The following is a 15,745-nucleotide window of genomic DNA, read 5'->3' as shown; positions in this document are numbered from 1 at the left end:
AGATATATTTAGCATTATCCTGAGCTGTAGGTATCCATGTACAGGGTAAGATGGAATTATATTTGGTGAGCACAGAGGGGAATGAGGTGGAGTAAGTATACATAAGTTCTGATCCATCATTTGCAGAAAAGAAAAAACAGCCCTGAAGGCCCATAATCTATCTTCTGCCTTCCTGGAGTTACATGATGTTTCAGCTTCATTGGATAGACCCCAGTTCTCCCTCTCGGTCCTAGAACTTGGGATCATCCAGCAAGGCTGGAATGTTGGAAGATTCAGGAAAGGTGAAAAGGAAGTACTTATTCATGTAGCGTATAGTTGAACTATGGATTCCATTCCCACAACATGTAGCATTGACCAATTTAAAGGTAAAGGTAAAGGGACCCCTGACCATTAGGTCCAGTCGTGACCGACTCTGGGGTTGCGGCGCTCATCTCGCTTTATTGGCTGAGGGAGCCAGCGTACAGCTTCCGGGTCATGTGGCCAGCATGACTAAGCCGCTTCTGGCCAACCAGAGCAGCGCACAGAAACGCCGTTTACCTTCCCGCCGGAACAGTACCTATTTATCTACTTGCACTTTGATGGGCTTTTGAACTGCTAGGTTGGCAGGAGCAGGAACCGAGCAACGGGAGCTCACCCAGTCACAGGGATTCGAACCGCCGAACTTCTGATCGGCAAGTCTCTGTGGTTTAACCCACAGCACCCTTTGACTAATTTGGATTGCGTTAAATGTGGATTAAACAAATTCATGGAGAAGACCATCGGTGGCTACCATCTACAATGGCTGTGTCCTACTTCCACCGTCGGAGGCAGTATGCTTCTGAATACCGGTTGCTTGGAATCACAAGTGGGGAGAGTTGCTGTGGGGAGAGTTGCTCAGGTCCTGCTATGGGTCTTCACATGTAGGCATCCAGTTGGCCATTGTAAGAACAGGGTGGTATTTTAGGTGGCCTTTGGGCTGATCTAACAGCCATGCTCCTCTTACATTCTTGCAATACAGTTTACTGCAGGGTAGTGGCATTTAGCTGAAGATTCATTTTCATTTAAAACTTTGGAAATGTCAGCCTGCCTCCTCTTCGATCCCTGTGGAGCTCTTCTATTTTCCTGATAGTGTTGCCAGCTGGCCCAAGTAAAATGCTGATGTTTTTTCAACTGGGGTTCTGCTGCCCGGTAACTAATTGGGTTTGACAATTGTGCATCCATCAGATTAAACCTACAAATAAACCTAGCTGAAATGCCACTTGTTTAAGAAGCTTTTTGATTTCACCAGTGGTCTCAATAGTTTACTGCACCTCGATGAAGGTGGGAGCTTAGACATGCTATGTCCCTAAAGCATAGCATTACAATTAATACTCTCTCCAACCGAAACATCAAACCCGACCTTCCCTTCACAAACTCCCGAACCAACAGCATTCCTTGAGAGAGAGAAAAATCTGTGTTAGATTTATAACGTCAAGTTGTCCTGCAAAGAGGAAGCTTTGCAGCATCTGCGTTTGGCGGAAAGAAGTTAGGAGTGAGGAGAGTCTTAAAAGATTTGAGGAAAAGCTAGAGAGATCAGGAGGTCTTGGACCACAAATGCTTCTGCAGCCTTCCTGTCTTCAACTGGTAAGTTGAGGAGAGGGAAGCAAAAGCAGATCCCTGCCCCAAGGAGACGACAATCCTAACTCTCAACTGTGGGGCAGATGATGATGATGATGATGGGAGAGGAGATGGGAAAACATTGGCAAGGAGAAATGAAAGTGAACAGATTTTCTTAAGTTAGTTTCATCATGGTGAAGGCATCATACAATAACGTGAATTGCACTGGGGGTGCCACCACTGTCTTTTCAGTTGTTTCTTTAAAGGGGAGGGGAGCAAAGTGAGGAGGAAGAAGTATACAGTAATAAAAACAGATTTAAAAGTGAGTTTTATATTTCAGGTCAAACCAGTCCTCAGTTGCCAATATTGTAGTATCCACCCTTGGCACCCAACTGAGTGTCTTCCCTTCCCCTAGCAAACCTACACTTGTGGAAACCCTGGGATGTGTCCACTGTAGCACTAGGTTTAAGTCACTTAGTGGTATACTTGTTGCACTGGTATAACTTCTTGTGCATTGGGAAACATGAGTACATTCCTCTAGACCAGTGTTTCCCAACCTTGGGCCTCCAGCTGTTTTCGAACTACAATTCCCATCATCCCTGACCACTGGTCCTGCTAGCTGAGGATTATGGGAGTTGTAGTCCAAAAACAGCTGGAGGCCCAAGGTTGGGAAATGCTGCTCTAGACCACAGTGCAAACGTCTAGACCAGGCATGGCCAAACTTGGCCCTCTAGCTGTTTGGGGACTACAATTCCCATCATCGCTGACCACCGGTCCTATTAGCTAGGGATGCTGGGAGTTGTAGTCCCAAAATAGCTGGAGGGCCACGTTTGGCCATGCCTGGTCTAGACGGTTGCACTATGGATTGCACAACAAGCCTCTGCCAGTACAACTTCTTGAGGTGGATTCCTTTGTTGTGCCAGCTTTAAAACTGCCATCCATAGTGCAAAGGGGTCTTGCATTAGTGGGCAGAGAATGTTGGATGCAGCCCCCTGTAATTATTTCTGTGGCCAAATAGCTTCCTATGTCACTGCAGGAAATCCATTTTAAGCCTTTGGCAGCTTCCCATCCCAAAGATGGGGAAAATATATTTGGCAGCTGTTTCTCAGTTAATCCTAACAGTAGTGTTCACCTTACTGCCGGTTAGCTCTCCGTGGAGCAGGAACTACTTCAGTGCACACCCTGTGAAATGCATTCCTATGTCTACCCAATCATGCGCTAGTTTGGGGTCATGAATAACTTAACAAAAATACCCTTCCTGATTAACTTATAATTAATTATGCAAAGCAAGTGAGGTGTATGCGGCAATGGTCCCTTGCCATTTTATTTTACTGAAAGCTTTTTTTCCCAATGTTTACTTCGCTGTTCAGCCAAGCCAACCCCCCAGAGCTGCTTACAAATGCCAGTGATAAGACAGTCTCGGTCCTTAGGCGTACAATCTTAAAAGTCACAACAGGAAAGGGAGGAGGAGGAGAAAAGCAACACTGGGCTTTATTCCCCAATTACTGGATTCTTGTAATGGCCAGCTGGGGTTGAAAGATTTACACGAGAGGAGGATTTTGTTCCTAGTGTGAAGAAGAAATACTCTTGTGGCAGCTCGACAGTTGATGGCTGTCCCAGTGAAAGGGGGCTGCCTTGCTTGTGGCAGGACGAGGACGTTGTTGGACTCCAACTTCTATCATGTCCATCCAGCATGGCTAACAGGGATGATGGGAGTTGGCAGCCCAGGGATATCTGGAGAACTGTAGCTTCCCCATCGCTGCCATAGGACTGCCTCTGTCCCTTCCTTGCTTGGGATGGGAGAGGGGCACAGACAATGCTGCAATGTTCCTAGTGCCCTTTAAAGGGGGGTTAAGACACAGCTGTGACTTTGTTGTTGTCGTCGTTTGGTCGTGTCTAACTCTTCGTGACCCCATGGACCAGAGCATGCCAGGCACTCTTGTCTTCCACTGCCTCAAGCAGTTTGGTCAGACTCATGCTGGTAGCTTCGAGAACGCTATCCAACCATCTCGTCCTCTGTCACCCCCTTCTCCTTGTGCCCTCCATCTTTCCCAACATCAGGGTCTTTTCCAGGGAGTCTTCTCATGAGGTGGCCAAAGTATTGGAGCCTCAGCTTCAGGATCTGTCCTTCCAGTGAGTACTCAGGGCTGATTTCCTTCAGAATGGATAGGTTTGATCTTCTTGCAGTCCATGGGACTCTCAAGAGTCTCCTCCAGCACCATAATTCAAAAGCATCAATTCTTCGGCGATCAGCCTTCTTTATGGTCCACCTCTCACTTCCATACATCACTACTGGGAAAACCATAGCTTTAACTATACAGCTATGACTAGGCCAAGCATTTTTAGAGTAGCCCAATGGAATGGAGCCTCCAGGCTCAGCAGCAGTATACCTGTAGGGCCACACCACAACTGGCAGCCAATCACATTCATGTTTTGGTTGTGGGCTGCTTGGAAACCTGGCAGGACATCGCCGGGAGGGTTGGGCTGGAAGATCCTTGTTCTGCTTTTAGCAGGGCTCTTGGCGTTAAGCGTTATCATCTTGGACCCAGAAGCATTATGGGTTTGGGTTTTTTTAAGTATATAGGAAGAAGCCGGGGGGCGCCACAAGGATTTCCTTCTCCGCAGCAAAGCAAAGTAACAACATGGACATCCCACCTTTTTTCCTCCGAGAAGCTCAAGGTGGCACACATGCCTCTCTCCTTGTTATCCTCACAACAACCCTGTGAGGAAGGTTGCGCAGAGAAGGTGCCTGGTCCCAGGGTGCAGCCCAGTGAGCCTCATAATGGCTACGTGGGGCTTTGAACCCTAGACTCTCAGGTCCTAGTCTTGACACTTCACTAGTGGCATGCTGAAGCTGGTCTTGTAGACAGGCCCTGTATGCTTGCCAGCACCCGAAGAGCTGGATGGATCAGTTATCTGACTGATCAGCTTCCTTCTGAACTGAGGGTGCCGTGGGTGCTAATACAGTGGTACCTTGAGTTAAGAACTTAATTCGTTCTGGAGGTCCGTTCTTAACCTGAGGTACCACTTTAGCTAATGAGGCCTCCTGCTGCCGCTACCCACTTTCTGTTCTCATCCTGAAGCAAAGTTCTTAACCCGAGGTACTATTTCTGGGTTAGTGGAGTCTGTAACCTGAAGCATCTGTAACCCGAGGTACCACTGTACTCTTGCAGAGTGGTAAGAGGCAAGGTCATATTTAGATGGATCCCAAGTGAGCTACTTCAAGCAGGTTGAAGGTTTGAGCTTAAGGCAGTTTCTTTGGAGTGTCCCGAAGTTAACTGGATCGCTTCTTTTTCTCCTCTATCGTAACTCCCTAGCCCTTGGACCCACCTTTCTGAAATTTTGCAGGCTACTTTCCTAGAGGCACCTCTCCCAATATATACCTTTTACATAGCAAGACGCATTTCTCACAAAGCCACAAGGAAGAAAATAAACTTTGCATGTACTGTGCCTGCACATTTCACCCAATTCCATCAAAAAGGGGGTAGGTTTAAAACTTCTTTTAAAATTACCCCAATAGAGTGAATTGGGGGGAAGGCATGATTCACCCCCTGGAATCAGGATTTGGCTGGAAACCCTAAGCTGATTCGGGCATCCTCCGAATAGGTTAGGAGCAATTTGGGCTGTTTTCCAAAGTGCCACATCAGGGTCTGAAAAAGAGTTGGCGCACTCTCCTAATAAGCAGGAGTTTAGGAAGATTAGGAGATCAGGTTATCACTAATTATCTATTATACACCTTAATATGACAGGTTTCATGTGCTAGATTGACAGCCCTTAGTTGCACTGGAAGGGAATATTCAGCCTCCCTTTGCAGAGTAAAATTGCAGAGTGAAAATTGTTTTTAAAAGGCCCTTAGTTTACAGCCTCCCTTAAAAGCCTTAATTAATTCATTTTGATGCCTTCTTATAAAACATGTTTTCTGATATTATATAATTTATTCCAGCTTTACTAGTCATGGCAGTAACTCAGACTTCTCACCACTGGAGCTCCTGTCTAGCATTCACTTGTGTTGTTTTTTTGAGATTTTCACAGGCATTGCTGATAAGGCTTTGAGTTCATCTTCACAGTCTTAAGGTTCATTCGCTAGAGAATGAGACTCTTAATATCAGGGTCATGGGTTTGAGACCCATGTTGGGCAAAGGATTCCTGCATTGCAGGGGGTTGGACTAGATGACCCTTGTGGCCCCTTCCAACTCCTACAGTTCTATGACTGTATGACTAGAAATGTGATCCTTCCTCATCAATAAATGAAAGAGAAACAAGAATTGGCATGCTAAATTTTGAGTTTCACTTTCACTTGGCAAATGCAGAATGCCTGACTTAATCCAAACAGAAAACTGACATATGACTGTTTGAAAGAACATCATAGATTTATTATTAATGATTTATTATTCTGAGTAGTAATAATTTGCTAGAATCAATTTAGATTAAACATGTTTTTAACAATTCGAAGTAGTTACTTGACATTCCTTCCCCACCACTGTCATTTCTCAAAAGCTGGAGCATCTAAGGGAATTCTGCACTGATTTATCCCTTGAGTGAGCTGAACTTGATGGGAATTAACTTCCTACTAAAATAACACAGAGGGTTTGCTTTGAAAAACAAGAGATTTTGCTGCATCAATAGAAGAAGATGGGGTAGTGGTGGGATAACACAAGCAAAACATTCCCAGATAGGTCTGTACAGTACTAGTTGCCCTCAATGTCTGGGAGAAGATAAGAGAAGGAAGATAAACATGTTCCAGAAGGGATGCAGCAGTGAAAAGACAAGGACTTGGTTCTGCTCTTCTGACCACGAGATGACTCTTATCCATGCCCCTGCTCCGAAACGGTGAACGAGACATGTTTTGCGTACAGGTGCGTCATACACACTTGAGGAGCTGGGATGCGCTGTAGGTTTCTGTTGAGCGTACGCTCTTAACCCACAAGGCAGCCCAAAGAAGTGGGGTCTGTGCTGTGGGTTGCTGGAATGGTGGTGGTGGTGAAATTTTAGCTGCATGTGAAACTTGGCAAACTTTCACCACGGGGGAATGATAATCGCTACATTGCAAATCTCTGCTCTGGGAGAACTGGACTGGGGCTCTGGCCCACAGGGCAGATTCTCCATGGACAGGGTGGGACAAGGGTGAGTTTCTCCCCCTCCCCTAGAGGCTATTTTGAACAACACAATGGTGGCTTTGGCTCGATTTGTACCCAAAGTGAAGCAAGGGTTTAAAATAAAACTATGGTTTGCAACCCTCACAACCACTTTGCCCCTCCGCTGCTCCTAACTGGGCCATTCAGGGGAGGAAATAACCTGGGAGCCTGGCTTCTTGCCATGTTCAAACCTGGGCTTGTGGTTTGTTCCCCTCTAAACCAGGGATGGGAAACCCGTGGCCTTTCTGTTTGAACTGCAACTCCCATCATTCCTGACCTTTGGCCATGCTGGCTGGGGCTGATGGGAGCTGTTGTCTAAAACATTGGGGAGCGGGAGCCTGGGGTGGAGGAGCAAAGGTTCCCCATCCCTGCTGTAAACAACTCACGAAAAGTAAACCACGATGTGTTCTTGGCTTGCGGCTCGTGATTGATTTGGAGGAGATGGACTGCAAGTGCAGGCTTGCATTATCACAGTGAGCCAGACTCTGGCTTGTTTCTTCCCCTATTCTGCACAGTTGCCAGCAAAGTGCTCGGGTGCGTCAAACCGTAGTTTTATTTTAAACCATGGCTTAGCGTTGCATGCGAACTGGCCTGCAACATACTCTGTTGCAAACGCAGCTGTTAGAAAATGTTCAGGTAGGGCTGTGACTAGCCTGCGGCCCTTCAGAAATTGAGGGACTCCAGCTCCCATCAGCCCCAGCCGGCAGGGCCAGTCGTCAGGGGTGATGGGAGTTGCAGTCCAGCAGTAGCCGGAGAGCTCCGGATGAGCTGCCCCGGCCGTGGAGCCACACATGGAGAAGGCCATTAATGGCTACTAAACACAACGTCTCTGTTCTACCTCCACTGTCGGAGGCAGCATACTGGGAATCCTAGGTTCGAGCACTGTTGGCACTCAGGTCTTGCTTTCAGGCTTCTCATAGGCATGTGGATAACCACTGTGAGAACGGGAGGCTGGACTATGCGGGCCTTTGGCCTGATCTAGCAGGGCTGTTCTTATGTTAAGGGGACCAGGATAGGATTGCACAGTGAATGCCTTCCAGGTGCCGTGCGGGAGACAGAAGAGAGGGCTTGAGCCCTGGAGTAACTGTAGAATCCTGTTCCTTGATACCATCCATCTGGCATCATCTATATCAGGCTTCCTCAACCTCGGCCCTCCAGATGTTTTGAGACTACAATTCCCATCATCCCTGAACACTGGTCTTGCTAGCTAGGGATGATGGGAGTGGTAGGCCAAAAACATCTGGAGGGCCAAGGTTGAGGAAGCCTGATCTATATAGGGGGCAGCTTTTTGCAAGTCCTACCAAGAACAGTAAAGGCTATGTTTAGGTTTATAGAAGCAAGCGGCAGCCATTAGCTAACCTTTCAAGTTGGTGCATGCGGTTCTTTCCAATCTAGGGTAGGTGGGTATGGCATGACCGAAACACAGGTCAAAAGGGAAAGTCTGGTGTGGTTCTCTGTCATAGCTTTACAATATTGAGTCCCCTGCCCCGAGCAGCTTACAGTGTAAACAACGGCAACAGCTAAGTGGAAAAATCAAAGGGATGCTATCAAAGTGGACCTGTAATGATTCAACATTTTACAAATAGATCCAGAAATAAATTCCACTGTGTCCTTTGAGGCTAAATCTATTTGTTGCATTTCTTTCCCATATTTTTCTCTTAAGGAGCTCGAGACGGTGTAAATAGATCTCCCTTTCCTCATTTGACACCCACAACAGCCCTGGGAGGTAGCTTAGGCAGAGAGGCACTGACTGGCCCACAGTCACTCAGTGAGCTTCGTGGCTGAGTAGGGTTTCGAACCCTGGGCTCCCAGGTCCTAGTCCAACACACTAACCATTGTACTACACTGTGAATTGCAGTCTTGCTCGTGCTGGAGTGTGATGGAATGTTTGGGTACTGATTTTGAAAGCTGAGTTTATTTGAAGTTCTGCATGCTCGGTCTTTAGTGAGTTCAACAGGTTCAGTACGACTTTTGCCCAAGCAGAATCACGGGCAGCTGCCTTATCCCAAGCAAGACCTGTGGTCTGTTTTGCTAAGTATTGTCTACACACTTGGCAGAAGTTGTCCAGGATTTCAGCCCAGAGTCTGTCCCAGCACTATCTAGAGATGCCAAGGATTGAACCTGGGACCCCGAGGCATTTTGCAATGCAAGACAGATGCTCTAACCACTGAGCCCTTCTCCCGTCATGGAAGTATGCTTAGTGTTGTATCTGTGGTTCTGTTAGCCAAAGCTGTAGTGTAACGCCTACCTGCAAAAGAAAAAAGTAATTGGCAATAGAATTTGACTTTTCAGACAGCCTTTTTCACAGCTGGCCGGCACATTTGATAATCTTTAAACTCCATTTGATATACTTTGCTGGGGGGGCATTTGCAGAAAGATAGATGCCTGCTGCTCAGGACTTGGTAAAGGAGGAGGTTGGGATAAAAGTGGTTGTGATCGGATAACAAATGAATGTGGTTATATGGACTTTGATGTGATGCTATTGGTGCTTCACTGTTGAATTCAGGGATCAGGAACCAGGGCTGCTCCTCATCATCCCCAGTCACTGGCCTTGATGGATGGGCCAGATGGTCTTGTAGACCACAACGTCACAAGGGCACTGGTTTGGGGATGGCTGTTTTAAGATTTTCAGGTCCCCCATTTCCAGCTATAGACAGCACATTGGACCAAGTTGATGCGTGTGAAATCTCAGGTTCCTGACTATTTCAGGTTGGTTTGCAAGAAAGCAAGTTTCTAGTCCTTGTGACTACCAAGAGCGCCAGGGAGATTTTAAAAGCAAAATGAAGCTTTTTTATTTTATTTTACAACAGAAACGCTTATTTAAAAAATTGAGGTAGCAAGCATCGTCATAAAAAAGAGGGCTTTCCCCCTTCTCTGTCAGATAGGTGGGGGTTCTGTTTCCATGAAGTCGGCTGCTACGGCATGCATTATCAGAAAAAAAAAATGATGTTGTGTTTCTTGTGTGAGAAATGTTTTACTTGTGTGCGAATTCAATCCGCACACTTGTCATTTTAATCAGCTAAACCATTTCAAGGCTTCTTTGATCTCTAAGCCTTATTTTACCACACTGAGATTTCATATCCTAGGAGGAGCGCAAGGGATTGTCTTGTACATTCAAAGAGTTAAACTTGAGGGCAAGGGGAAATCTGATGGGATCGCTTGTTCCAAATTTACCTTACCCCCCCCCCACAACTGTCCTAAGTGATTCCCAAACAAACAAAATGTAACCACTAAAATCAACCCCAACGACAGCAACCTTTTTGACTTGTAAGTTCCTTAACCCTGGTAACCTCAGCTATACACAGAATGGGATTTTGCACATGTTGGACAGAAACAAGCGGATCAAACCACGGCCGGAGAGATTCCAGAACTGTAAAGACGTCTTTGATTTGATCTTGACGTGCGAAGAAAGGGTCTATGATCAAGTAGTAGAAGGTAAGGAGATGAAAGTTGTTTGCTTTAATGGCAAGGACCAGTATGCTATGGTGCCAGGGGTGGGGGAGCTGAATATGGCCCCCCGGACTTTCTTAGCTGGCCCTTCGGGCACTCTCTGGGCCACAACCCTCCTGGAATTCTTCTAACATAACTGGAATGTGTCCTTGAACTGTTCATCCCTCTAGCTTGCCTGAATGGAGAGAGAGGGGTGTTTGTGTGTTTTGCCTCTGGCCCCCGGAATGCTCCTTGTAAGAGAAGTGGCCCCCAAGCTAAAGAACGTTCACCACCGCTCCTTAGCTGTTGGCGTATTGGACTAGAGCCGCAGAGATTTTGGTTCAAATCGCTGCTCCCTTCTCAAGCTTGTGGTGTGACCTGCAATCAGTCGCTCTTTTTCTTTCTGGCCCACTTTGCAGGGGTTGTCGTGAAGATTTGCTGGAGGGCAAAATTTTCACAGAGGCTGGGTGGCCATCTGTACTTGTGTTGCAGAACGTCCATCAATCAGGGGGTTGGTCTCGTCTACCTTTCCAACTCAAAGGCTCTTTATGATTCCAAACAGGGTTGAGAGTGGGCAGTGGAGACTGCCTACCATTCCCCTGAACTCTCTGAAGAAGGGATGGCGTAAAAATGTGATGGAAACAATCTGGGCTCAAACTCGGATGGGGTTGTGTGTTCTGTGGTTCAGCAGAAGTTTCGAAGAGGGAATCCTTCCTAGGAACTACAGACCTAGGAAGCACCCCCACCCCCATCATAGTTCTGCAGTGGGAGCAACGAAATGCAAATCCAATTAGGTTTCTGCAGTGACGCTGCATTCCTGTTAGTGCAGCATTTATTCTGCTCTGCTATCCTGCTGTTCCTCCAAAGAGGCCTGGGAATCTATGCATTGGATTATTTCTGCTTCACCCTTGCATCAGCCTGGGGTTAGGCTTGAGAGCAGATCATTGGCCAGCTCTTGACTCATTGACTTTTGTGGCTGAGCAAGGATATGGAGGTAGGCCTCCTTGGTCCAGCAGTCTTATTTGCCGGGTGAAGTCCCAATGGCAGCTTGCATATTCCCGAGACAGGAGACAGGAGAGAGCACAGATTTGCCTCCGGTCTCCATTGATGAGCAGTTTCAAGGGCCCCTCCTCTCCCTTTACAAACCACGCATGGGACAGGCTGCTCTTCAAATAGAGGACTGCCCTCTGGAAAGTAGGCCATGTGGCCATCTTAGGTCTGGGCCTTCCTCACAATGGAATGGGCCCATTATTGTCCCTGCACATTCGTTTGCCCTCTCCCTGAGTACGTCAGAAGGGCCTCACTGGGTCCAGAGGTCTATCTAGTTCCGCCTTCTTATATCCCACAGTGGCCAATGAGATGGCTGCAGGAAGGCAATGGCCCTCCCTCCCTGTCACTCATAAGAAGTGCCCTGCAGATAACGGGCATTTGGAGGCACAGTGCAGAGGGGGAGAACATGTCCACAGTGACTGGTAGGCCGCCCAGCACTACCCACACAAAGAGAGTGAGGCCAGCAGGCAGCCATCGCAAGGGGGAGGAGAAAAGGATGGCCTTTTCTGAATCACAAGCGGGAAGAGACACTGTCACACTTGGGTCCTGCTTGCGGGCTTCCTATAGAACAATGTTTCTCAAACTTGGGTCTCCAGCTATTGCTGGACTACAACTCCCATCATCCCTGGCTAGCAGGACCAGTGGTTAGGAATGATGGGAGTTGTGGTCCAACAACATCTGGGGACCTACTGCCATAGAGGCTTCTGTGTTTGGCCAAAGTCAGAACAGGATGTTAGACTAGATAGGCCTTTGGCCTGATCCAGCAGCCAGGCTCTTATTGTGGCTCTTCCTCGCTTTTTAAATTTAAACTAGGCATTTACACAACCCCCGTGCAGCAACTCTGGCTAAGCCTTAAAAACAAAAAAAACCCAGCCTGGTTGGTGGTGTTGGCAGATCTGCCGCTCAACGTCTCTCCAGCCCCCTGGCTTCGCCTCGCCCCCCGCTAGGATGTGGCAGATCTTCTTCAAATTTAGGAAGCAGCCGAGTGGACACAGTGGTGTCTCATAAATAAAAAATGCTCAGGGGCAAGGTGGGTTCCTCACCGGCCAGACTCTGCCTTCGCTCCAGGGCTGTCCACTCAGTTGCCGCAGAGCTCAGAGTGCATTACAGGGAGCCGTCTTGGAGCCTTCGCCGGTTTCCTTAATGAGTCGCCGTGCCGAGAGATGAATGAAATCTTCACTCTTTGCTTCGGGGGGAGCCGTCCTCCTTGAGACAGAGGGTTCATTTTGCAGCAGTTGGGGAAGGCGAAGGCCGTCTGCTTGCTAATTTCCACCTTCTTTACCCTCTTCCCTCTCTCTTCTGAATGCAATTCTTCACATAAGTGGCACAGGAGAGAGCCCGAATCCCCGCTGGCAGTCCCCGCTATGAAGAGATGATGAGATTTTTAAGCTGGACTGCCTCGCTTTGCTTGGCCTGATCTGCTGGAAACACTGTTCAGGGAGGGGGAGGTGGACCAGTTTCTGAGCTTTACATTTGCAGGTCAGCATCTTGAGGCTCCTTAACACTGCCTGGGAAACCGTGTCTCTTTGGCCGTGCCGGATCCGTGTACGTGACAGCGTTGTCTGCACACCGGTCTTAAAAATAAGCAAATCTCCTGTCCTGCTGTGGGTTCCGTTGGCGGAACAAGAGAAAATGCAGTTATATTAAGAGAGATGCAGTACAACACAAACCTAGGCCCACATTCCCTTCTCGGCGCCCTTCTGGGGGCTGCATGCAAGGCTTGCATGACAAGGCTTGAGACAAACGTGGGCCAAGCAATGAATGTCAGTGTGTTACCTTTTTAAAAAAACAGTAGGCTGGTTTCTACGCTCGCTCTTCTCTATTTACCTGGATGAGTAAGAGGTGTTCAGCGCAACTCAAGGACATCTTCCAGCCAAGCAGAAGCACTCCAGGAGAGTTTGGAGCAGGGTGTTGCTTGGGGCCCAAGGGCCAGAGTTTATAGAGGGCCACATTTGGTTTCCCAATCCTTGCATTCAAAAGAACCAGCCAAGTGGCCACCAGATTAGAAGCCTCAAAACTGGGATTCCACCAACGTCTGTGCTGCTGTCAGACCCAACGCAAGGAGTGTTTCTTCAAAGAGCCTGGGGAAAGAGGCCTTAGCTCAGTGGCAGAGGCCCTACTTTGCCCAGGGTTCAGACTCCCAACACCTCCTGTTTAAAATAGTTTGGGCAGCAAGCCGTGGGAAAGAGCTTGCCTGCATTTGTGGAGAGCCACTGGCAGTCGAGTTCCTAAACAGGCAGAGTGCGGACTTGTCTAAGGCCACTTCCCGCACTCCTTTGCATTATTTTAATTCCAGTCGCCCAAGACATGCAAATGTTGCTCCTTTCCTTCCCCTGATGTCGCCTTTGCCAACCTGGCAACCCCCAGACGTTGTTGGACCCCCAACTCCCCATCAGCCCTGACGGTCGGCCAACACCAGCTGGGGCTGATAGCAATCAGACTCCCAGCAACATCCAGAGAAGACACGGGTTGCCTACTGCCGGTTTGAAGGCTTGATTTCGACCTGCACCCAAAACCACTTTTCTTTGTTTTTGCCCCTCAGACTTAAATTCTAGAGAACAGGAGACATGCCAGCCTGTACATGTGATCAACGTGGACATTCAGGATAATCATGAAGAGGCAACGCTGGGAGCTTTCCTTATCTGCGAACTATGTCAATGTGTAAGTATTTTTATTTTAACCTTTTTACTCCAATTTCCTCTTTGGGGTACCAGAGGATGCCTTTCTCCTGTGGTGATTTTGAACCCTTGCTAAGTCCTTCTGCTCCTAAGAAATCTCTGTGAAGCTCACAGGCAGGGGGTGAAAGTGAAACGCTTCCCCTCCTTGCTGCTCAGAGGTACACTGCCCCTGAACATGGCTGTTCCATTACTTGCTATGCATAAAGACACCCACCTGGACCAGCAGCCTTGCAGCAGCCAGCCTGATCCCTCCAGGACAGTGGCCTTCTGCTGGTGAGTTAGGAACCACCAGTGGGCCGCTGCCGTGATCCAAGGCAGGCTGCAACGGGAGCACTTCTACCATGCAAATGCTGAAGCAATGGGCCCCCCAATGCATTTGTGCTGGCTCTGGAAAGGTCGAAGGTCTCTGCTCCGGCGTGATCTGAAGCCAGAAGCTACACCTCCCCCCCATTCATCCCCAGCATCTGCTTGGGAAGTTCAGATCGCACAGCCAGGTCTTACCTTTGGCAGCCATGTCTGTGTGAGAAAGAGTGCACAAAATCATAAGGCAAGCTGCCTTCCTTCCTGGGCAACCTTCTGAGGGCCGATTGCCAGGGGCAGCCGCAGCCAGATAATAATAATAATAATTTATTATTTATACCCCGCCCATCTGGCTGGGTTTCCCCAGCCACTCTGGGCGGCTTCCAACAGAATATTAAAATACAACAATCTATTAAACATTAAAAGCTTCCCTACACAAGGCTGCCTTCAGATGTCTTCTAAAAGTCTGGTAGTTGTTTTTCTCTTTGACATCTGGTGGGAGGGCGTTCCACAGGGCAGGTGCCACTACCGAGAAGGCCCTCTGCCTGGTTCCCTGTATCTTGGATTCTCGCAGCGAGGGAACCACTGGAAGGCCCTCGGCGCTGGACCTCAGTGTCCGGGCTGAACGATGGGGGTGGAGACGCTCCTTCAGGTATACTGGACGGAGCCAGAGGGCGAAAGCAGCTGGAACACCAAAGGAGCGGCTCTCGCCTCTCTATCCTCTGCCCTAGCAAGCAAGAGGCATTGCCACGGTTTCAAGGGCGCTTTCTATCCAGGCCAAAACACTCAGGAAGGGTGCTGAGCAGAGCCACTAGGAAGGGTGCCCAGGGAGAGAGGCAGCTTGAAGGGTTGTGTTTGGCCCCAGTTCCCCACCCCTGCTGTAGAATCTAGGAGGCAAGCATGGAAGTCCCCTCCCTCCACTGCCCATTGGCCATTGACCCTTGACCCACTCTGCTCCATTCCAGGGTGTTGCTTGCTCTGTGCGGAATTTGAGCAAAGGGCATTGTATTTGCAGCCACCGTGGCTTTTTACCTGCCCAGCCTGCCATTGTGAGCATGTAGGGAATTAAGGCGAAACCCCGAACCCTGAACGGAGCGGAGGCATTTTCTCTGCTTTTCAAAGAGAAGAAAAGAAACCAGCTCACTTCTGCGTTGGGTTTGTTTTTTGTTTTTAAAGTGGGTCAGCCAGCCCAGGGCAGACTCGGGAATAGAACTCTCCTCTCCACGGGGCCCCACTCCTATGGAAACTAGGCCACTCTGCCTGCATCTGAATGGAGCATCAAGGAAAATGAAAGAAAGGCTTGAGCTCCTTGTCCGCTTGTCAAGTCTGGAGGCACTTTGTTTGGGCCAAATGGGGAAAGGCTGCTTTCACTCCCAGTGGTGTGTGATTTGCGTGTGTGTGTTTCGAAGCAGGTCCAGAGGCTGCTAGAATATATAAAAAGTCAGAGTGGTTTAGAGCCAAGCTCTTCAACCTGGAAATCTGGTCTTTCCAGATGTTTCAGAACTTCCATCACCCCAGCCTGCTTAACCAGTGTTGGGGCCCACGGTTGAAGAACGCTGGCTTGGGGTCTGTTCCTTT

At 48.4% G+C, this 15,745-nt stretch overlaps 2 protein-coding genes across 2 annotated transcripts in view; both read left to right on the top strand.

Moving 5' to 3' along the window:
- FNDC10 (fibronectin type III domain containing 10) overlaps positions 1 to 15,745 on the top strand; it is a 199,398-nt gene that overhangs the window by 61,313 nt on the left and 122,340 nt on the right. The window lies entirely within an intron of this gene.
- Positions 1 to 15,745, top strand: part of SSU72 (SSU72 homolog, RNA polymerase II CTD phosphatase) — a 51,685-nt gene that overhangs the window by 34,420 nt on the left and 1,520 nt on the right. The window contains exons 3-4 of the mRNA XM_083513334.1: positions 10,006 to 10,145; positions 13,732 to 13,850. Of these exons, the coding sequence (XP_083369460.1) occupies positions 10,006 to 10,145; positions 13,732 to 13,850 (259 nt within the window). The remainder of the gene's footprint in view (positions 1 to 10,005; positions 10,146 to 13,731; positions 13,851 to 15,745) is intronic.

The sequence above is a fragment of the Podarcis liolepis genome (genome assembly GCF_965112155.1).
Source record: "Podarcis liolepis genome assembly, chromosome: 7".
NCBI lineage: Eukaryota > Metazoa > Chordata > Lepidosauria > Squamata > Lacertidae > Podarcis > Podarcis liolepis.
The sequence above is the reverse complement of the archived record's forward strand: the minus strand, read 5'-3'. Positions and strand labels throughout refer to the sequence as shown.